General features: G+C 40.3%; 1 protein-coding gene across 1 annotated transcript; it reads right to left on the bottom strand.

Annotated features, from left to right (window-relative positions):
- Window positions 1-1,353: 1,353 nt before the first annotated feature.
- On the bottom strand, window positions 1,354-23,749 carry pank1a (pantothenate kinase 1a; the record flags this gene model as incomplete). The annotated part of the gene is made up of 6 exons (XM_046049978.1): window positions 23,107-23,749; window positions 7,238-7,384; window positions 5,707-5,912; window positions 4,735-4,988; window positions 3,076-3,252; window positions 1,354-1,498 (listed from the first exon to the last, which is right to left on the bottom strand). Coding segments are annotated over exons 1-6 (1,206 nt in total), but the record flags the coding sequence as incomplete, so codon positions are not given.
- Window positions 23,750-25,202: the final 1,453 nt, after the last annotated feature.

Genomic DNA, 25,202 nt, shown 5'->3' with positions numbered 1-25,202 from the left:
GGTAGCATGAGACGGAGTCTACAACCCACACAAGTGGCTCAGGTAGTGCAGCTCATCCAGGATGGCACATCAATGCGAGCTGTGGCAAGAAGGTTTGCTGTGTCTGTCAGCGTAGTGTCCAGAGCATGGAGGCTCTACCAGGAGACAGGCCAGTACATCAGGAGACGTGGAGGAGGCCGTAGGAGGGCAACAACCCAGCAGCAGGACCGCTACCTCCGCCTTTGTGCAAGGACGAGCACTGCCAGAGCCCTGCAAAATGACCTCCAGCAGGCCACAAATGTGCATGTGTCTGCTCAAACGGTCAGAAACAGACTCTATGAGGGTGGTACGAGGGCCCGACGTCCACAGGTGGGGGTTGTGCTTACAGCCCAACACCGTGCAGGACGTTTGGCATTTGCCAGAGAACACAAAGAGTGGCAAATTCGCCACTGGCGCCCTGTGCTCTTCACAGATGAAAGCAGGATCACACTGAGCACATGTGACAGAGTCTGGAGACGCCGTGGAGAACGTTCTGCTGCCTGCAATATCCTCCAGCATGACCGGTTTGGCGGTGGGTCAGTAATTGTGTGGCATTTCTTTGGGGGGCCGCACAGCCCTCCATGTGCTCGCCAGAGGTAGCCTGACTGCCATTAGGTACCGAGATGAGATCCTCAGACTCCTTGTGAGACCATATGCTGGTGTGGTTGGCCCTGGGTTCCTCCTAATGCAAGACAATGCTAGACCTCATGTGGCTGGAGTGTGTCAGCAGTTCCTGCAAGAGGAAGGCATTGATGCTAGGGACCGGCCTGCCCGTTCCCCAGACCTGAATCCAATTGAGCACATCTGGGACATCATGTCTCGCTCCATCCACCAACGCCACGTTGCACCACAGACTGTCCAGGAGTTGGCGGATGCTTTAGTCCAGGTCTGGGAGGAGATCCCTCAGGAGACCATCCGCCACCTCATCAGGAGCGTGCCCAGGTGTTGTAGGGAGGTCATACAGGCACGTGGAGGTCACACACACACTACTGAGCCTCATTCTGACTTGTTTTAAGGACATTACATCAAAGTTGGATCAGCCTGTAGTGTGGTTTTCCACTTTGACTTTGAGTGTGACTCCAAATCCAGACCTCCATGGGTTGATAAATTTGATTTCCATTGATAATTTTTGCGTGATTTTGTTGTCAGCACATTCAACTATGTAAAGAAAGGAGTATTTAATGAGATTATTTCATTCATTCAGATCTAGGATGTGTTATTTTAGTGTTCCCTTTATTTTTTTGAGCAGTGTATGTTGGATTCTAGTGAGCAGGGTGTGTGTGGGTGTGGGTGTGTGTGGGTGTGGGTGTGTGTCTGTGTGTGGGTGTGTGTGTGTGGGGGTGTGTTAATGTGTACCTCGTTGACGGCACACATCCGTGCTATGGATCCTATGTTATTAGTGATGGTGACCAGTGTGGCTCTGGCCAGGTCTTCCTTACTTATGCTGTCTCGCTTCTCTTTGCTCATCATGTGACCAAAACTGTAAAACAGACCATATGAAAAACATCATGTGTCATTTTACATGTAAACAGTTTTTCCTCAGTGTGATCCCTTAAAAAATTAAATGCAACAGAGAAAACCAAAACAATTACAGAACACGACTCTCTGTAAATGTAACCTTCAGATGAACAGTAAACAAGAATTGTTTGTCAATGTGTGTTTGAGCGAGTATTACTCATGTTGTGGGGACATAAATCTCTTTACACAGTCACATTGTAGAGACAGTTAAAGGTTAGGGTTAGGCAAGTAGTTATGTGTGTGTGTGTGTGTGTGTGTAAGAATGTGTTTTGTTTTAATAAATGGCAGAACAGAACACCATAACAAGAAACTGTGATTATAATCTGTGATAAAATCTGTTTTTCACTTTGCTTTATGAATCAACCTTTGACCACAGAGCTGCAGGTTTACTGTATACATGGTAAACCCGGATTAGCAAGTAAAGGTCTGCGTGTCCGAGCGAGGTAGTTTGAGTGTGTTTGCTTACCAGTCAGCTATTATTTGCTGGCACGTGTCTTTTGTATTTCTGTTATAACTATGTGTGTTTGTGCAGCCATACGTTCTTATGAAACGGTACTGCGTCCACGTACAAATTAAGCCCAGTCAACGTAATTTTCGATAACTCGTGTTCACCCCCATTGTGCTGTGCGAGCAATTTCCTAATTAACAAATAAATCAGTGTTTTAAGCTGATTCAGTAAGTTAAGCTTTTGATGAAGAAAATGGATCTGTTTACATTTACTCCACACTCAGCTCCCATAACATCTCCTGTAACAGCTACATGAATTACAAGACTCACATTTTAGTGTCTTTGATCATCAGATTTCCATACGGTCAGAGAAGAAAAAAAAAGATGTGCATCTTTGTTTTGTGATATAATCCTAATGCACTGCAGAGCATCTCTCCTGATTGCCTCCTGACACCAGCATCAGCAGATGTCGCGACCATAGTAGATGGTAGTGGAGGAAGCGGTGCCAGCGTCTGGTTCAAAAGCAATTTAGCCGACTTCATTAGCTTACAGCACTGAAGCACCAGTGCCGTGAACAGAAACAAGTCACTCTTCCCTCAGTTCCCATCACACCTCTATTTACACGCAATTTTGTGACAGAGTAGATTTGCAAAGGTTTATAACCTGCCGAATCATAATCCCGCATTGCTTTGTGTTCACATCTTAAAAAAAGTGCAATGATTCAACAGCACCACTATGTGGTTAGACTCGACTGGCTATTCGAGTCATCAATGATGACGGGGCGGCTCTGATTTACTTTCAAACACCTGTGATTCAAGAGGGTTTATGGAATAAGCTATTGACAAGGACACTGATTTAAACAATAAGCAGGTTGGCTGGATGCTTTGTCTCTAGAAAGGATTTGTATTGCTCCATACTTATAGCTCTTAATGGTGCACAAAGAGTTCATTCTTCATCATCCCTTATGACAATCACAACCTTTTTGTTAATGGCCGTTGATGCATTTAGCATTCAGAGGATTAAATGTCTCGATGAAGTGAAGTGTGGAAGACTCTGTGGACCTTCAGGTGACAAAACCCTCGTCACACTCACCTGGATGCGACAGCGGAGCCCTGTAGGCCAAAGCGCTCGTAGTCTCCCCCGTAGATATCTTTCACAAGTTTGTCCACGTTGGTGGAGTCGCCCTTGCTGGCCATTTCCAACGCCTCCTCAAACGTCTCGCAGCCCGTCAGCAGACAGCAAAGGCCCAGGAAGGTACCACCTCCCAGACTGAAATTAAGAGAGAAAGAGGATAAAGCAGGAGAAGGAAGTTAAAATAAGAGAATGGGATAGAGGTATGAGGTGTGAAAGGAAAGGTTAAGTTAAAAGATGGGAATTAAGAAGAAGAAAAGTGGAAGGAGTAGATGACGAAGAAGGGAATACATGGCAGTAAGAGAGGTGAGGAAAGAACAAGCAGTATTGAAGTTGCAATTTTTTTCTGTGTGAAATTAATATGCAATATATTTTTTTTTACACCATTCAACAGTCACAGGAGTTCTGTTTGGGCCACACACAGCAGACCTCTGAACAAGTTTTAATGTCTGTATCATCAGTTTTATAAGCAGCCAACAGCATAAATACCATCCGCATTGGCTTCAACTTTAAAATGTGATGCAAATACACTAGAAAATATACATCTAGGTGGATGGATAAGGAAAAAGTAATACATGAAATTCAACACATCAATATGGGACAGTTTTTATGGAAACAAATCTTATTTTCCCAGTATTAACAGGTTTACCATGTGCTTTAAAAAGCAGAAATACAGCGAGGTGGGAGCTAAATGTTTAGTAAAAGAACTAAAAAGATAGGAGAAGGAAATAAACAAGATGAAAGGTTTTTACACGAAAATTGTAAAAGTGAGTCTAAAGATTAAGAACCCACACACACACACACACACACACACACACACACACACACCCACTCCCTTGACTTGACACACCCACTCCCTTGACTTGACCTCACTACTCACTCCCACAACATCTAAGTTTGGCTTGCTCATGTTTTCCTCTTCCCGGAGCAGTGTGAAACATTAAAAGACACACACACACACACACACACACACACACACACACACACACACACACACACACTCTAGTGTCATGGTGAGCAGCAGCAATGAGACGCTCTTGCCATTTCCAGAATAAGGAAGTGACAAATGACCAGTGGTGTACTATGATAGTACTTACATCCATGAACACACACACACACACGGACAGACAGACAGACTAAACTGTGATTGACTCTATTAGCTTAATGGGTGAACTAAGTTGTAACTGCTTATGAGGAGGCTTGTTCAGTTGTTAAATAAAATGTAAAAAATGATCACATCAACATGCCCTCGCCGTGTCTGGGCGGGACCTTTTATTTTCCATCTAATCTCAGCAGTTCATTATCTAATCAAAATCTAGTCCTACAGTTACACAAGTACTGAGTTGTACAACAACAACAACAATAGCTGGAATTCAAACAACTGATCCTGGCCTATCTGGCAGATCTACTGAAGCTATAAAAAGTATTCAGCCACTTTTACCATATTCATTCAGGCAAAAAGAAACCTTATTAGTAGTAGTGTTTGTGGTGGACTTTCTCACAGTATTGTAACAAACTAGTTTAGTCTCAATTTGGAGTTCAAAATATGATACCAGACTAACTAAAACAAACTAAATGCACAATTAGATTCTGTTCACCGGATTATTCTTTTCTCCTCACCTGGTCCCAGTCACCCGTTTGTAGTTGTTCTCAGAGTACACGGCCAGTATGGAGACCCCGGAGCCGATGTTGACCAGCAGCATGGGGAAAGGGTTTTCCAGGGTGCAGGGTTTCTTCAAGCAGCTCTGAGTGTCTGATGGGTTCTGGAAGTAGTAGCACTCTGGGTGTCCATTGAAGCTCACTCGGTCAACGTACAGCAAGCCGTGGATCAGGCAGTCCAGCTCGTCAAGCTTCAGCAGCTCCAGGTCGGCCATCTGAAGCACAAATGTCAAAGGGGTTAAAATACTGAGGTTTTTTAACTGATCAAGATGATTTAAAATAAAAGATTATCACATTTCTTTGAAGCACTGATTTATCAGTTTTATGAAGCTAAAATGATTTTCAAAGCACTTAAAGGCTGAAGTCTGCGTAAGGTTTTGGTTTAGCTCAGTCCATGCTGCAGTGCCCAGGGAGAGTTCATTGATCCTACTGCACTGCAGAAAGGGTCAATGAACTCAGGTAAACACTGAGATAACCATCAAATGCAGGAACTTCAAGGATTTTAGAATCACCAGAAAAATGCAGAAGTGTATGGATAGCGTAAATCAACTGCAAAGACATCACGATAGATGACAGATTATAACTGGTGACAACTTTAATTCTATATACTGCAAATGTGAGAGAAGTGTTTTCATGGCCTAGTTAGCATGATCAGTATCTGGGGCTGCAACTAACAATTTTTTTTATTGATTCACTTGCCAATTAATTGTTTGGTTAATAGAAAACAGTGAAAAATGTCTGTTGCACTTTTCTGAAGCACAAGGTGATACACGTTTTGTCTGACAACAATCCAAAACTTCCAGATAAATTTTCTGTCGATCGACTAATCAACTAATTGTTGCAGCTTTAAAAGTAACTTAAAGTGAGACAGTTACTAATGTTGAAATATTTGACTTAACACTAATCAGCAATTGTCTCTGTCCAAACACTCACCGTCCTGAAGTCATTCTCGAACTTGTACGCGCCGCCACCGGTGGCGCAGAGTGTTGTGTGCAGGCTGGAGAAGTTCTTGTCGCGACCCATCTGTATGAAACGGGGCATACCCTGTGTCGGGAAGCGGATGAAGTGGAGGTTCCCTGTCCTGCCACACATGGTCAGGTTCCTCAGCTCCAGGTGGACGTCACGGACGCCTGTTTTACCTGAGTGAGGGAGGAACGAGTTTTACAATCAAGGATTCTGGACTAACTCTTGTCGATTTAGGAATTGCAAAACACACTCTACTAAAAGCTGTGGTTTAAGTTTATCCAAGCACTTTTTTTGACCTAAACAAAACATTCTTTGTGGTGTGTTGATGTTTCAGAACATTAAAGGAGAAAATCTGGTTTCTACAACAGCCGACCCTGAAGTCAAGAACAAATTACTGAACATATTATGTGGGGCTGAACGATTTTGTAAAACAATCTAATTGCGATTTTTTTAACCAATTTTGCGATTGCGATTTAATTTGCGATTCATTTTTAAACTCTTCACCTTCTGTATTATTCAAAAAAGACAAGCAGTCAGTGTATGACCAACACAATATTAGATAGATTAAACATACACTGTTCTTTCTTGTAGGTCAGGCTTGTGTTATGAAGAAATTTATGAATTGCATAAATTATCATTATTATGAGCAATGTTGGAAAAGACATACCAAATTATAACAATATGAGAAAGATAATTTGAGAGTCAAGTCAGATAATATCATCAGGTAGGCCTACCTACAGAAAAACAGTTCAACACAGTGTATTTTACATTAAATGCTCAATACAAAACCTACAGTTCAACCACCAATTAATGAGTCCTTATCTCAGTTCAATTCTCCTAGGAGTCCATCTCTCATCAAAAACCTCTAAAAATACTCAGTTTGAGGTTCAGTTCAAAAGTTGGCCAACAAAAATAAAACCAAGTGACGCCTCTCGTGTTTAATAGACAAGCTTAGTAATTCTCCGACAACACCGGAGTTCCCCTCCCCGCAGCCTCCGAACTCGGGACAGACTGGGCCTCTTTCGGACTTGTGCGTTTGGTTTGAAAAGCCTTTTCACAGATATTTCCTGAGCTGACTGGTGGCTATGTGTGTGACATAGACACCGATCGCCACAATAAGCTTACTTTACAAGAAGTGTCTGTTTCTGTGTGAAAGTGTTCTGTTGTGCATTTTTCCTGTCCGCCAAAGTGGCAGATGGCCCGACGATTTCACCCACCACCACCACGTTACCCGCAGGTGGCAGGTGCTACTTTCATTCCCTGTGTGACACTAAATTTCTGTAGTGTCAGCTTCTGTCAAGCTTAAGGCAATACAACAACAAGTCAAGGTATCGCAAATGCAATTAATCGTCCAGCACTAATTATTATGCAATAAATTATCTTCTTGTAAAGTGTCCTTTACCTTTGTCTTAGATACACACACACACACACACACACACACACAAGTTAACAGATGTAAGTATGTGGGTGTCACCACCGTGTGTGTGGGTAGACATACCATAAGCCACGTTTGAGGTGAGGTAGCGGCGGATGGACTTGAGGTTTTCCACTTCCTCCTGTTCTTCCTCTGCAGTTATATCAACTGGCTCAAAATACACCAACTTCACCAAGGTGCCACCGATGTCCATGCCAAACCAGGGGAAGGCTGGAGAGGAAAAGACTGGAATTAATGTCTTCATGTTTCAAAAGAAAACATGATACAGGTCAAACATGACAAACCCCAGGATCTGACAGACACCAATAATCACTATCTTTAAAGTCCAGTAGACCTACATGTAGGGCTGGGCGATATGGCCAAAAATATTATCACGATAAAAACATTTCATATCATTCGATATCGATAATTATCACGATAAATGTCAAATCATTATTTCTTTCAAGTTTAAAGGCTGATTTTTGCTCCTGACTGAAAATTGAAGAAACCAGATGGTTAATTATGTGGTTAAACATTTCTTTATGGTCAGAATGTGATAAACACTTGACGCCAAACAGTGGATCACAGAACTATTATAGTAAAAAATAAAATTACAAATATGATTAGTATATTTTTTTTCAGTCCCTTTTCCTCAACAAAATAAACATTTTAATAGAAAAATTATGTGCTAATTTGTCCGTGATTCTAATGAATTAAACCATTTTATTACAATCTATTGAACATTTATTTTATTGAGAAAACTTATATCGCGATAATTATCATTATTGTTTTATTGCCCAGCCCTACCTACATGCATGTGCTGCATGTATTAATGGGATGGATAACAGTTCTGCAAGAGAAGAAACAGTCTTGTATGGGTGGTTAGTTGGACAGAACATTGAGTTCAGCAAACAAAACAAAAATCTTACAGCACAACCAGCTAGAAAAAAACAAAACCACCACCACAGCTCGGCAGGAGCCACGGTCACCATGGAGACAGACCCTCCCCCCCCGTCCCATCATCTCTTCTTCTCTCTCACTCTCATCAGCCTATTTTCTACTTCAGGTTTTTCCTTTCCATCTATCAGTCTGTCATGTTCTCATACACACTATTTATCCATCTCTACCTCTCTGTCTACAGGGTGCATCACTTTCTCCCTGGAATTTTTCTACCTTCAGTTTCCTGTTTTCTTTTCCTTTCTCATTCTCTCCCGCTCCTCTTCCAGTCTTTTTTGCTAGCTTCTTGTCTCTGTCGAAATTCAAGGAAGATTTACTGGCAACGGATGGATGAGAACTGAAACTGCAAGACGTTTTTTAATGCACCGCAAAGCAGCTACTACATTTCACTTGGAGGTACAATCAGCCTTTCTCAGTTTTTTATTTCAATTCAACTGGCTTTATTTGCGTGACAGTTAGAGCTGAAACGATGTGTTGATAAATCCACGTTGATTAATTCGCAACTATCTCTAATCGAATAGTTTCAGTAATTTTTCAAGCAAAAAAAGACAAAACATTCACTATGTCCCGCTCATCCATTGTATTGATTTGCTGTTTCAAATCATTGTAAAATGCATATCTTTGGGTTTTGGACAGTTAGTTAGACAAAACAAGCTATTTGAAGACATCATCTTAGCCTCTGAGAAATTGTGATTGGTTTGTTTCCACTTCTTTTTTTGTACAATAAACGATTAATCAAGAATATGATCTGCAGATTCACACTCTTAGTTGCAGCCTTAACAATTATATAATCATAGGAAATTGAACATGATTGGAACTGGATTGAGCAATTTGAGTTGCCAGAATACTGGAAAAACAAAATAAATGCTGTAATTACAGGATGGTGTGAAGTTGGCTTTTTATGAAAATCCGCGATTTTGTTTGGCTTATTTGTCGATCAACAAAACCACACTAGAACTCAAAGCCAAAGTGAGACCACTTGTTTCCCCCAAGTAGTCACAAATGTTAAAATACACAAAACATGGAACCTAGAATTTAACAATTAAATCTTAAAATTAGATGACATCAGTACAAAAAAACCCAAAACAAATCCCACATCAAATGCATTTTCTTTTGGCAGAAGGATCTTCTCTATTCTAGCTGGGCATATTGTTGCTTTCTTTAGAAGCCACTTGCATTGAGCAACTTATATTTGCATTGGCTGTTCACAATCTGGTTTAACACAGAAGGAAGGACATGTTTGAAGACTGTGTGCTCTTCACTCCCAAATGATCACGGCGAGACAATGAGGTTACTGAGGGTCAAACCAGAGAGGGTCTCTACATGTTACACAATACAGGGGTGAGAGAAGAACAATGAGGAACAACAGTGTCATCTTGACCAATCAGTGTGTCCACATTTTGAAACACTGAAAACCTTGTGCAACACGTGTTCACTGATACATATGTTGTTGTGGAAGCAGCAGCGTTCAACAAAAGAATATGTTGAATCCAAATATGCAGTGCATGATAATGGGCTAGACCACTGGGCCACCAAGACACTGCAAATCATGGTACTTCACATAAACATCCTTAATCTTTAACTTCTCGACTGATTGTATGAGATATTTAAAAGATTAGGATACACAATATGATCCAAAGTTTTAATCAAAATAATGATAAATGTAACGATGAGTATTTACTTGATACATCAATGATATTTCATTTCTTGTGCTGGCTAACGTTTTATATGTTTGTCTGTAATAATCACAGAGCAAGCAGTTCAAGATTTAGGACTTTTGGACTAGACTTTCTCTCATTGAATGTCTGATTAGATGCCGTTGATGAGGTCTAACTAATTTAGTTTAATTAAATGGCAATAAGATTTTGTACGTGTAACGCGCGCAATTGTTAGCGAGAGATTCAAAATGTCGGTGAGTTTTTTTTTTTTATCCAGCCCTATACAAAAACAGAACGAACATCAACATGTTCAAACATGTCCATCTGTGTGTTTGGATGTTCAATGGTCTGTCAAGACTAGACATCTAAACTCAGGGAGAAAGATAAAGGTGTCTCCAGATAAAAGTGCAGGTTAAGGGGTCAAGTTTCTTTACTCCATCAGCTATCTCTGCAGGTACATTTGGGTCTTTAACTAACAGTTTTTTTGAAAATATTGAAAAATGCCCATGAGTTTTTTAAAGCCCAATGTGACATCTTCAAATGTCTTGTTTTATCTGACAAACGACCCAAAACACAAAAATATTACGTTTACGGTCACATAAGACAAAGAAAAGCAGCAAATCCAAGTATGAAGCTGCTGGATGTTTGGCACTAATGAAAATGATTAAATGAGTATCAAAATAGAATTAATTATCTGGTGATTGACTAATCAATTCGAACAGATAGGCAACACTCTCTGGCTAAACACTAGTGAAAACTTAACTTTAGGATTTATCAACATACCTGCGCTGTGGGCCCTAAAGGTCTGCTTGTGACAGGTGACCTCTTGACCTGTCCTTGTCCTCTCTGTGCCTTCAGCATTGTCCAGGCGTGACGATAAGGGGATATGACTATTTCACAACAGACTGTTGAAGGGAACAGGATGATTGTTTCTGGCTTATTGAGGCAAAGTCCACTTTCAGATCAGAGCCACCAAATTTGATCTTAGGATTTCAACTCATGGGTTAACTACATCTAATCATGTAGTGAATGCTTTTGTTACATTCTCACAATGTAATAATGTAAAGTGTATGCATACTTGACTGTATCTGCTCTCCAAATAGAGTTAGCATTAGAGATCTGTCCATTTTACTTAAGACAGTGGTAGCATGTAAGAGCAGCAAGTTACAACCTTTAAGTGCTTGACTGAACTTGAACAACCCTCAATCTACTGCTTATTGTAAATCATTTCATCATGCGTGATATGATACTGGCTGTATTAAAAGACTAGCCCTATATTGGGCTGCAGTCAGTTAAGAATGACACCAATTTCCTGGCAGGACGGGAATCATAGATAGTTTTTATATGTAAATGCAGTTCACAGGAATTTTTTAATATTTTTTCACTCCATCATGGCATTGTGGGAGTGGGACCCTTTATTACATATATGTTCAAGTGTTCCTGGTATTTGGTGAAAGACTTTTGTGCATTTTGTCAATGACGCCTCCAGTACTCGGTAACTGAAAGCAGCTGTATGACTGCTAACACCACCACTGCTGTTACTGTAACCTGCCGGTGCGGCAACTATTAGTAAGTGGTCAGTGTGTTTACTTTCTGCAGGAGTCACCTATCACCTCCTTTATTGTTTGACGTATCGTTGCCGTCCCCTCTCACCTACTGACCTGCTCTGATGTCTGTAAACATCAACTGAGAAGCATAGATTTTGCAGTGCCCACTTGTGACATTTGATACATATGTCGAACCAACTACTGGCTAGACGGGAAGCTTGATAATGATATAAACTAAGGTGGGATTGTGAAATGCTGGAAATAGAAATATGATCTCCGATCACAGATATGACGAAAGGTATCACTGCAAAAGTAACCCTGTTAGAGGCCAGCAAAGGTACATGTTGGTGTCTGACAATCACATTTTCCTCCACAGCCTCAGCCCAAAACACACTCATAACCAGCGCAAGATGATCTAAATCAAATAAAATCATCAAAATTCACAGAATTACATATCATGGCTTGAAATCAATACATAAATATAATGATACTGAGCTGATCTGAGACCCTATTTTGTGTTAATGCAAATGCTGTGACCTCAAATTTAACCATCAAATATATGTACGTACCAGGTAATTGTGCATTTTCTGTGTTTCCTTTCCTAGAATTGAATGTCATCACAGTGGAAACTCCTCACATTGTATTAACTGTAGGCCATGAGACACTAAAACTCTACACTGAAACCAATACTAGTAAGAAAGATATCTATTCAGTTGGGGAGAAAGATATGTAACGTTATTACACACTCAATCAATGACCAATTATGGACAAACTAAAAGAAAATAAGGTTTGGGGTAGACTGCTGTGTGGAGCAAAACACCTGAAACAGGTTTTACAGAGTTACAAAGAGTGAAAGCAGAATGTAACCTGCGTCCTGGATCCTGTAGAATGACAATCACTCTTAACATCTGAGCTTGTGTTTGAATGACGTCTTCTGAACCTACAAAGCAATTTGGTTTTGTCTACTTGACATTTGTTGACTGCATTTCTGCCGGGAACATTCCCCTGACAACAAAATTGATAAATGATGCTTTGCTGTCACCTGGCTGTCAGTGATGTCAAGAACGGCTGCACGGACTGAAAAGACAGACAGAAAACAATGTACTTGCCTACATTCTTCCTTACATTTATTCACCGAAGCCCTGTGGTTAAATGTAAACATAAATCTTCTACAAAAACCCATGCAACTATAATGACGTGTCCCCTTCAGCAACCCCTGTTAAATGCATTTAACTTCCCCACAGCCATCAGGTGTTGCTAGTGGAAGGCCATTAGTAAAGCATTGCTGGGCGATGCTAAAAAACTTGTTGCCTCAATAAATGTGTAAATTCAAAACAAAACCCTCTTCCTGTGTCCTGTCCTATAGTTCTCAAAGGAGCCCACTTATCCAGGGTTTCTATTTAAAAAGCTCACACAAACACGTGATGCAGACACACTGCGTCCAGCCAAAGGTCAGTGTGACAAGGTGCAGGCTCCAGAGGGGCGGGTGTGTGGGTAAGGAGTGATTTGTGTCCATGTAGGTGAAAAGTCTCTAGCCTCTAACTTGCACTCCCCACATGGGAATGTACAGTCTGTGTGTGTGTGTGTGTACAGTTTGACTTGAATTACAATGTCTAGAAGTCCTCATAAATGTATATCTTCTTACACCATGCTTACTGTTCAGATTTCCAACACGACCTCTGGGATTATCTGCAGCAACCATTTCTATTAAATTTCCTGTTGCTTAACCTTTAATCTCAGGTTTCACAGGGAGGCTTGTTTGTGTGCGCGCGCATATGTGTATGTGTTTGTTTGTTTAAAAGGGACAGTGCACATTAATAAACATAAGGACAATGTCCAAAATATAAATTAGCCAGATTTAGCCGTACAGACTAATTTTCATCTGGAGTCCCTGGCAGGTTGATGTTATCAGAACGAAACATTAAAACATGTCATACAGACAACATTAAAAAACATACACATAGAATCATAAGAAGACAACACAGAAGCATAGATAAAACATTAAAGCACGAATTACATAAGCACAGACAAATCAGACAAGCACAAATAATATAACATCAGCATGTGAGTACAACAAAGCAAATTACATATACAACATATTTGATTTTTTTTTCCAGTTTTATAGCTTTTGAAAAGGTGGTGAGAGAAGAAATGTTTCTTAGTTTGGTGGGTATCGTGTTCCAGGTACGTGCTGTTCGGTAGGAAGAGGCTGACTGTCCAAAGGAACTTTTCCTATATGGTATTTTACAGTTACCTCTGGAAGTAGCTCTGCTAGATGAGTTAAGATTTTGTTTAGCAAATTCATTAAGTGAAGGGGGGGGCTAAACCATGGAACATTTTATACACAAGCAACATATCAGCAAATTTGACCATATTTTCCCAGTTTAAAAAAAAAAAACATGCTTCTTTAAAATATTACAATGATGATATGAATTTGACTTATTATCCATTGTTTTCCAAAGCCCGTTTATAAACTGTTTCTACTGACTGTAATATGGTCCTTACTGTCTGTGTCCAGCTGGTAGTAGTTCATATGTGAGAGTATCATGGCATTGATGTCCAACTTTGAGGCCTCTGTAGTTAAATTATTCTTAATGTAATTTTAGATAATTCTGTTTACAACTTTTTTTTACTTGTGATTTAAATGTCCGTTGTGTGTCTAATATAATGCCTAAATATTTAAACTCATTCACAACTGACAGTGTTCTTCCTGCTACAGTAACCTCGGGGACTGGATCTCTAATTTGCAGATTTCGAGAAGAACATGCATCCAGTTTTGCTGGTATTGAGATGTAAAAAACAAAAAGAGTTGCTGGCCCCTTTGTTTCATGAGTGACCTCATGTTTTCATTAAACCATGGTAGATAATTTCTTTGGCCTGGTTTGTATTTCACTTCCCTCAAAAAACTGTGTTTAGTATTAATTCCTTGTGCAGGAAGCACAGTCTACATATCTTATATGCTGCCACCGACTTTACCAGAGGAGAGAATAGCAAACACTTTAAATACGGCCAGAAGGTTATATGACTTTATAAAAGGTTAAAAATACGGGAGATTTATGGAGAAAACGGGAGGGTTGACATGAGAGGAGTAGAGAGAGGAGTGGGGTTATGTGAGGCTACATCCACACTGCTACGTTTTTAAAACAGTTTTATAACGAAACCGATCGTCCACAGCAGCGTTTCAGCTGCGTATCAGAGTTTATCTCTGTCTATATTAGAAGGACTGAAAACACATCTAGTGGCCATTCAGGTAGCTACACTGGGCATGCGCGTGCCAGTGTAAACATGAAGCAGATGGTCTACTCCGCAGTAGCAGACGATTGATAGAACGAATAAAGTAATACAGAACAAGAACCACACCAGGCTTTTTTCTTTTTGTTTTGACAACGACCGACAACAAAGTGGAACTGTTACTGAAAGTAACACGGGAGTACGAGAGACGGCGGCGGAAAACAGACTGGGAGTTGTCGCAAAGTAAATACAGCGACATGCACAGTAGGCTAACTGTTAAGTGTTATTTACACAGTACTTATATTTTAATAAAAATACCAAAACTATAACTCTGTGAGTCGGTCTTATCAGTCATGCAAAGCAAAAACACGATACTTTACAAAGCCTAATGTGAGTGTGTATTAGCGTTTTATAAAGTCCTCTGTTTTGTCCATCGGGTCCGCAGCGTTTTCAAACAAACATCTTCTGATTCACCGTTTTAATCTGGACGGGAGGTGGAAACGTAGCAAAAGGTCTCCGTTTTGGAACGAAAACAGAGGGAGAGAGATGCAGTCAGCTGATTGAGTGGCGCCGCTCTTTGCATCAGGAAACTCACACTGAAGGATCAGTCTCTCTCTCTGCCTGATGTGTCTGTGTGAGTGAGATGAGCACAGCTGCGACAGTTTCACATGATCGCTCCTGCGTGTTGCTCCACTTGTCTGAATTCTGCTAAACTCTAATTGTAAACAATTATGTGGGTGCATTAATCCCTTCTTGTCTGAGAAGGACTTTGGTGCTAGCTAGCTTTGAAAACCGCTCACACAGCGTAGTGAAACATTTTAGCTGCCCTTGAAAATTTCTCTGGCGAGTATTGCATCATCTGATCGGCTTTTCTTATCGGCTTTTTTAGCGACCACCGATCAAACTATTATCGTCCGATTATGATCGGTGACCGATCGATCGGAGCACCCTTAATTTTAATAAATACTGTGTCCATCCCATATACATCCTTTGCCCTTGTACAATTTAAAGAGGAAATAATCGTGCACAATTTGTTATTGGTCACTTCTCTAAAAGTCAAAATGGGAGCATTAGTATTTAGAGGAGTGACTTCAGGGGAATTCTGAGTCAAAGTTTTTATAGAATGAAGTATTAAATGATGTTGCCACTTCATTTGGATCATGGATCACTTTTCCCTCTATATTTAATTAGATTTTTTTATTAATGGTATTAGATTTCCCGGTTAATTTCTTTTAATTCTGACAGATTTCTTTAGTGTTCCCCTTTGTTTCTCTAGCATTAATGAAGAATGTCGCTTTTGCCTTTCTAAGCTCTTTTACGACCTTATTTCTCAGTATGGTAAATAGACGCTTCTCATGTTCCACTTTGTTCCTGAGAGCCATCTTAAGAGCCAGCACTTGGTTGCACCAACTATGTGGAAATTCAAACTTAGCCTAGTTTGAATGTAATTTCTAACTTAAGTCTGAGTTTACATGCTACTAACATTTTGCGTTTGCACCAACTCATATACATCCAACGTAGACATAAGTTACAACTTAAATCTTACACCTAGTCCTTAATAGGTGTAAAGTCCTCCATAAAATAGTCAAGTGGTTGTCATGGCGCATTGTTTTGAAAGGTGGGATCAGGAGGAGCAAATTATACTCTTCTGCGTAACCGAGCACGCATAGCCTGGATGACAGCTCATTTCGGTTAATGAAGCAAAATGCAGATCACAGACTGGTTAAGTTATGAAGGTATGAAATGAACGCGTATATAACTTATAATGTTACAATTTCATCTGCCCGTTATACTTTACCGTTCGTTATGGGCACCGTTAAATTACGTCTATGTAGTTGTTAAAGGTTTTACCACTTGATGTCACTGTGACACTAGCTGTAGATTAAGGTTTCATAGTTATCACCTAATCATAATTATTTGTCCTTGTATACGCACCTTTTTGTTGGTGTTTTGTTGCTATTTTTAGCCATTAGCTTCTTCAGTATTGCAAAATGTTGAGAGAGAGAGACAAACAGATGACAAAATCGTGTCGTAATAAACTCTGTTAAGAACAGTGCTGTTCACTGATTGGCCATGGGATGTGTAATCGTCATTTTCTGCGACACTGTTTTGATTAGTATGGACTTTACGCCAGAGTAGCTAAGATTGTAAGATGGACCTTACGTCTCGGTGGTGCAACCAAACATCAACACAGCTTAAGTCTCAAACTAACTAGTTTCAACATATTGTTTAGTGTGGACTTTGCACCATGACTTAAGGTAGAACTTACGTATCGCTGGTGCAACAGGCTGCTGGTCCCTTTGTTTCATGAGTGACGTTATGTTTTCATTAAACCATGGTAGATAATTTCTTTGGCCTGGTTTGTATTTCACTTCCCTCAAAAAAAAACTGTATAGTTCTTTGAAGTTCACACATCAATCTATTACTGTTATCATCTACATTTTTATTTACAAGGTTCTCATTCCATTTTATTTTTTTAAATTGCATTTTCAAGATTACTTAATTGTCCATTAGGAACTTTATAATGTTCTAGATTAATGTTTGCTGATAAATTAATTCTCCGTTTTGTAAGTTTTCTTAAAATATAAATCATATTGTGGTCAGATAAACCTGTAACCAGATTATATGATTTCTTTATTCTTTCTGGCCTGTTAGGAAAAACCAGATCAATGAGTGTTTCTGAGGAACTGGTCATTCTAGTCAGTCCTTCAACAACCTGTTGAATATCAAAATTACTCGTTACACATTTACTCCACCCCAACCAATAGGTCTGTCTTGTCTAAACATATTATTTAGGTTCACTTTTAATGCGTCAGCTGGAGAGTTTTCATGCAATCATGTCTCGGAGAAGCAAATTTGATTAGTATACAAGATTTTGTAGTTCACTTTTAGGAATTGCGCTTTGGTTATTCAAATGTCCGCCTAATAATCCGCTTTGTTTGGCCCGAGGCTCCCACAGAAAACGAGCCTGGTTCACTGTTCCGAAAAGTTTAAACCCACGGTGCGTCACAATTGCAGGATTTATCTTGCGTTTCAGTTTGTTAGGTGATGTGGAGTTTACCCCTTGTACACAATTTGTCACGGGAGACGGGGCAACAGTTGGCAAGATTCCTGTAGTTAAATCGGCTGAAAACTCACCCAGTCTGTGGTGTGTGTCTCTGTGTGTGTGTGTGTGTGTGTGTGTGTTACTACACTGCCTAGAGAGCACAGCTGCACAGCACCCTTGTCTGATAAGACAAGAAAATAGGTGGGCAGCTGAACACTGTGTATTACAATGAATACAATAACATACACTCATTACAAACATAACAGGATGTTTTGTCCTCTGTTGCTCTCAACACTGATTCAGTGTTTCACTATTAGTGTCCATCAGCTTCTCTCTGCATCCCTTTAACTTAATTAACATATGATTATTATGACAATGCTACTATAACTACTACTCACACTACTATAGCTATCAATACCTCCACTTCTTCTGCTTTTATTATTATAGTTAAAACAGTAGACCTGATATGATTAGTTGCTTAACGGATTAGTCAATTGACAGAAAATGAATTGGTAAATATTTCTATTTTAGTGATTTTTCCAGCAGATATGGCATTATTCCCTTGGTCAAGGTTCATCATTTTGAGTATTTGCTGCTGTCCTTTGTTTTGTGCGATAGCAAATTGGAGCTGCAACGATTATTATACCATTATTTTCTTATAGATTAACCTGCCAATTATTTTCACGAGGAATTCATAAAAGGTTTGAGCTATATTTTTTAATGGCCATCATAATTCCCTAAAGCCCAAGGTGATTTAATCAAAATGCTTGTTTTGTCCAACCTGCTGTCTCGAGACCGGTCTTAAGATCACTTTTTAAAGGTCTTGGTCTCATCTCAGACTCGACTGCATTTGTACTCAGTCGTGTCTCGGTCATTGAGGACTGAATAAATTGCTTGTGCATTGTCTGATAACATCCTGACTTTGATTGGATGTAAAACGTATTGCTTCAGATGCAACCAATAATCCTAATTAAAAATTCCCATGTTACCCCTCCCCGCGATGGAGATGCTTACATGATTTCTGATTTCAGTGTTTGTATGTGGGTGTTTTAATGGGAATGTGGATCTTTCAGATCTAATTGAGAAGTACTTGTGATCTCGTTACACATTTTATTGTGTGTCATGTAATGTGGGGAACTGGTCTTGGTCTTCACTCGGTCTCGCCCTCCCTCGGTCTTGGTCTCGACTTGGTCTCAGCCCCTAAAAGTCTTGGTTTTGTCTCAGTCTCGATAAACTCTGGTCTTGGTCTTGACTTGGTCTCGGTTAGGGCGGTCTAGACTACAACACTACCCATTACTAATAATAAAGGCTTTATCTGAAAGAGTCTCAGCCTACAAGTTAACATCATAGACTGCATATGGTTAACATGCAGATCACTGAGCTTTAGGGAATGGGACTTTTATATCTGGCAAAACAAATGGACAAATTGGCTGCTATATTTCCTACTAAAATAACATCCAATCGAAGAGAAAGACACATGGGACATGGGGACAGAAGTCTCTTTTGTTTTAAAAAAAATACTTAACAGATTTATAATTGTGCACAGTTTCAGATAGGAGGAGGAGTTTCACGTGTGCCATAGATGGAACAATTCCCCTCATTTTGATTTACATGCTCTCTTACTTACGCACACCCCCCCACCACCCCCCCTCTCTTTCATCATCACCTACACCCTTACTGAAACTTGTTAGCAATCTCTGTTCATGAGCCATCTGCAACATGCAGTGGTAGAACATTCGCTTGACCTTTTAGACAATCTTTTTATGAGAGTTACTCTATTACTAAATTAACACACGTGCGCACTCTCAGGCTGTAACTGTTGACCAAAACCTGCCGACTTTTCTGTCATTCTCAATAGCACTACCACTCCAGCCTCCACCCTACAAATACCACCTGTAACGGCAGACAAAGCCTAGTCCTAACAGTTGTGTCACAATGACATTTCTCCCTATCGTTTTTCCCCTTTCTTACTGCCTCACCCTGTTATCTGTGACAAAATGTGAATTTCAACACTAAAGTTGAAAACTGAGACATCTGTTGGCCTTGCAAATAAAACATATTAGAGCTGTTGATACTGCTGCTAATGCCGTATGTAAAACACTGCTGTGTCACAATGATAAAATCTGAATTGTATTCTTTCCAATGATGTTTCTGTGTGGGTCTTTGTTACAACGGTATGAGATTTTCATGGTACGACCAACCTTATGTGCAACACGTGTCCTTCAAAGCCATGTGTCACATTAGACACACAAGCAGAGGTCTACAACATTTTCTTCCACTGTTATCACTTGACTTCCCGGTGCTGAGCAGCCAAGCTCAACTTGACAGCTCACTATTCTGCTCACTACTGAACACACCCCTAAGACCAAATAAAGTATGACATTTTTACAGCCAAAATGTCCACAAACCAGTTCTGGTTAAACAGGGTGATTAAGGTATGACACAAATGGTCATAGAAATGCACACACAAAATGTATTGTGCATTGAACATGACATAAAAACACACTTCAGCAACTAATGCTGTACTCAATTAATTAGTACATTAGTCACCAGTGACTTTTGCTGTATTGAAACACTGCACATTTACTCAAATGACCTAATACAATTAGTGTAAGTGTTTGTTTTTTTTAGGTTGACCATGAAATGATAAAGTATTTACTGTCTGGGTAAATTAATTGTATAAAAACAGGTGACAAAATCTCATCTCAATGTTTTAATTGGAATGTTAACTTGAACAAGTTAAAAATAGATATGAAGTACAAAAAGAAACTTAGCCCTGTCATGTGACGGAGCTGGAGAATAAGCCTGTTGGTTCAAATAAAGGCAATTCTGTTCAAGGAAACAGTCAATGAAAATTGCTGCCAAGTTTCTTCTGGAGTAAACAGGGGGTACTGCAGGCAGTGTTAGGCAAAAGTAACCCCCAGTAAACCACCTTAAACCCGGGGTAAAACAAAATCTGAGGACAAAAGTGAAAAATCACATCCCGGAGGGGAATACATTCCAGGGTCGGCTCTCAGTGGGGAAAAGCTTAGAGAGTTATCCAGGTTTATCAGGACGGCTGGCCCCCATCCAAGGATAACACAACCATAAAGCAGAGGATCTGACCGGACATTTCAAAGTTTACTGAGATGTTCCCTTAATTATGCAATCCAGGCCAATTCTGGTGTAGGGCCTTTCTTTCTCAGGCCACTAAGCATCACAGCAAAAAAAAACAACGCATTACCAGCTGTCTATTCAATTGCAACGTCACACGTCTTCAGTAATTTCAGTTTGTCCATTCATAATCACACCAGTACAAACCACATTAAGCTTGATGAAAAGAGTGTCAATTTTGTGCATGATGGCGTTTTCTCATGACGATTTTCCTGTTTACTGACTGGTTTATTTACCTTTTCATCACTTCAGAGCAACTTAGAAAATATCTCATCTCACTCACAGAGTCCAGAGTACAAACTGTAGCCTATATTTACAGCGGTCACCAAGTCTTCAACCCCCCAAATAAGTTATTTTACATTTTAGCACATGTTGATTCTGTTTTACATTGTTGTGTTGGCTATTTCTTTTTAAAGAATAAACCACTGATAGAAAATCTACTCATCTTTCATATTCTAGTGAAAGGAGACAGCCGGTGTTTAACTTAACATTAAATGCATTTCCACTGCAAACTACAGATTTTAATGTTGCTCTGTACTACTCAACAGGCTGCACATTTTTACAGGCTGAGTTCTGTGGGTCCACTAATTAAGGGGACAAGAACAGAAATGGTACTTTTTGGTGCTTTAACAAGAGCATCTGTGAAAACTGTGAGAACTTATGTGCTGGTCATCATATTTACAAAAGTTACCATCTGTTAAAGCAGAACAGCAAGAAAAAGATGCAGTTAACTGGTCTGACATGTACCTGTACCTGACCTGTAAGACCCAAAGTGTGTGCGAGTGGTGAACAAACACTTAAACAAATTATAGAAAGAGGAGACCTCCAGTAAAATCCAATAAATGCTCACAAACCCTTGTAGCTGCATAATAAATGAATAACTGCGACATGTTTTGGTAGAAAGTTAACCAGTTATGAGTTGACATTACAATGATTAGCCACAATATCTAAAAGAATTACGTCATTAAAAGATCATATTTAGCTATTGACCAGCCGTAATTGATTAATGCTGTAACATGCAGGTTTTTCACAGGTGACAGAGCTTTCCTTGAATGCAGAAACCAAAAATGATGCCCCTGCCCTTTCTTATCCGTGTCTCATCCCATCTTTCTCTCTGTCTCTCCCTAACACATAGATGTAGGGAACGCTAAGGAGACGCCTTCGCCACAAGGTCCCTTAAACTTGCATCTGGTCTCTCTGCAAATATTTCTAAGAACGATAACAAGTTCTACCATGACAGCTACACTCAGCCACAACAAACCCCTAAAGGCTCTCGCTTAATAGCCCTGTAAAGGAGCTGTGAGGAAGTTAAGCTGAAATGCCCTGCGGTGTAAAGCAAACAGCTGCCTGCAAAAGTATGACTTTAAACAGCATGTTTTTAAATTGTGTTTTAAAAGTCCAACATTGTCATGTCTGAAACATTCATTAATGAAGATAACAAATTCAGGAAGAGACCGATTTGTTTTTTTATCTAGCCTAAAACCAAATTATAAAAAGGACAAAAGACTTAAACTCACTTCAAGAAAAACATGAGTAAAGAGATTTTAGTTGTTTTAATACCTTCTCAATACAATGAGAAACAAACCAACTCACACTTACCGGGTTTCTTTTCACTTATAAGCTTCATATTGGAGGTAAAATATCAGCTCACAGGTGCATAAAAAAACAATTAAAAATGATATTAAACAAGCTGGTAGGAGGAACGCTTAGAAGGCCTCGGTCAGGGTGTTTTATAAGACTTAACACAGCGAAGAAAACGACACTTTTTCACATTCTGCGTAAAAACTGCATGTTTTCCTGGATTATCTTCACTCCCATCACCCGAAATACTCGGTAAATACGGGGGCGGGGTCCCGACCCATTCAACCCTGCCTTCTGAAGACAAGAGTCGGGTGCTGATTGGCTGAGGCAAACCAAGCCCACTTATCAGGAGCTTTTTCACCACCGGGACCTGACCAATCACAGCGCACCAAATGCAACCTGAGGGTTCACCCAAACAAGAGGGGGTCTCCCGGACGACGGCATACTTGTGGATTGGACAGATTTGTCTGAGACACTTACATATGATTGTATTATAATATATTGATATGAAAAACACATTAACCACGAAATTATCATAGCATTTACGAAAAGAAGGCAGTGAAGGGAGAGAGGAGATTGCTTTCTCTCATTGCAACACTGTATGGTTGCGCAAACCCCAGCTGATCGGTATTGCACAGTGGAGGTTGCAGATGTACTTATCACACAAACCGTTTACACCATCGGAAAGAAAATGTCACACAGCGTACACACTGTAACGTTCGCTGACGAACTTGCTCCCCCACTCGCCCCCCCCCCCCAAAAAAGCTGGTTGGCACTTACGGGGTCTGCTCCGTCTCACCGACTCCGTCCTCCGCCGTAGCCTGCACCTCTTGGCCGGGGACCCGTTGCACTCCCCATCGTGCAGATGATGCATGCTCTCGAAAGTGCTGCTGTTGGCTCCGCTGCTCGAGCCGAATGCATTACTGCTGCTGCTGCAACAGCTGCCGTTAGCGACCACAGCGATGGGGCTGTGAAACCCCCTCTGGCTCGGCCCGCTGTTGACATGAAAGGCTCCCGACGCTCCGTTCGAGTCCATCATTGACTTGGCTTTATCCATGGCAGCAGCTAGCCTAGCCTAGCCTAGCTTAGCTTAGCATCTGCAGGAGGAAAATACGGTAAAAACCCCACGGCCGCTAGCGATGAGAAACCGGACTACTTTAGCTTAGCTAGCTAATCGTAGCCCCGCTGCTTGCAAGCTCGTGAGACAGTAGCGCGACCAGTATACCTGATACTTTCCCCTAATGTAACGTTTTCTACCCTTAAATATCAAAATAAAAATTGACATAAAATGTTAATTCAATGTAGTCTAAAATGAGAGTGCGCACAGTCGCTAAAATACAGTGTTTCCTTTGAGGTCACTCGCGGTCATTTCCCACATTGAGATTCTGGCAGGCGCAGCAGCAGCAGCCGGTGTGTTAATGTGTTGGTGGACGGCGACGTCATACCAGTTCCTCCAGTCGAGGCCCGAACCCGTTCACCTCCTCCGACCGGTTTTCTCTCTAAGAGAGCAGTAAAATCACACTGCCATTATGCACTTAAACACAAATAAATGCAAGAAAGGACTCGTCGTGTGTCGCTTAGAGTAGGGCTACTACAATGAACCGGAATATTAAAGTCTCAACACATCCAAACTGCACACAACCGCGGCTGTGTGCGCTTAATTTATATAAGTCGCTGTTCGCTGTCATCCTCATTCCCCGCGGTCCTCTCCACGCATGATGTGCGCACAAAGCTGCCAGTCAATATGTCAGTCACGAAAATGAACTGCAGTAACCCTTGCTGTCTGTAAAAGCACAGCTAATTAAAGACATTTCACTAGAAAGCCATAAAAATAATCACAGGAATAGCCTCTGATAACAAGCCTTTTTTTAAATCCTGTTAATTGTTATATATGATTTGTCTATAGAATAATCTGGGATGTCTATGAACAGGTTTCCCTTCAGACATCTTGACCACTATTAGACGTTGAAGGAAATAAAATATAATAACAGCAAAGAAATGGGCTAGTCCTTCATATAACGGGTAGCCTTCACACTGAGATTAGGAGACTCTAGATGATGTTATTTAAAAGACCTGAAATCAGACAGAGCATTAAACAGCAACCACAGTTCAGTCAAGATACAAAGGTCAAATAACAATCTCGGCTTGATAAAGGAAAACAATCAATAGAACCATTACAAAGATAAGATGTTCCTTTGTCTGTGAAGGTTCTCAGTCATCCAGGTCACAGTTATCCAAGGAAGGTTGAGGTCAAGGGCAACTGGACGTCCTCAACCTTCGTTTGGATAAGACATTTCTTTTATTTTTTGGCAATCCATTCCTGATTTATATCATAATTTTCAAATGCTGTATATCTAAAGCTATAGATGCTATAGGTCAGTGGTCAAACTTTTCTGTCACGCCCCCCTTTAGAAGCCAAAAAAGGTTCAAGCCCCCCACTCCAGTAAATCAATAATTAACAGCACGGGTGATTGAAATTAAACAAAAGATTCAGATTAGCAAAATAGCCTTGCTTGCATCAGAGTCTTTTTTTGTTTATGCCACCACATGAATCACATTCATGCAACTTTGGCAACATCCATGCCCCTCCAGGAGGGGCTGCCCCCCCAGTATAGAGAACCACAGCATAGATTAAGCTATGAAGTGACACACAATTGCAGTTATTATGATAGTGAGACCATAAGAAATATGGCCTTAAAATTAAAAGTAGCATGAAAAGTACAAATATACCATAATGTTTTGACGTAACACCACCAATTATTACAGTAAATAAACAAATGCAGTGATTTCAGCAACTCATTTAAGAGAAAGCCATGCACTTGAAGATTGAGGATACCAAAAAGCACTAATGGAGTCCTGAAATGCTGCCATCTTCT

This window comes from Micropterus dolomieu, linkage group LG05, assembly GCF_021292245.1.
Source record: "Micropterus dolomieu isolate WLL.071019.BEF.003 ecotype Adirondacks linkage group LG05, ASM2129224v1, whole genome shotgun sequence".
NCBI lineage: Eukaryota > Metazoa > Chordata > Actinopteri > Centrarchiformes > Centrarchidae > Micropterus > Micropterus dolomieu.
Note: the sequence above shows the minus strand (reverse complement) of the source record. Positions and strands in the feature narration are given on the sequence as shown.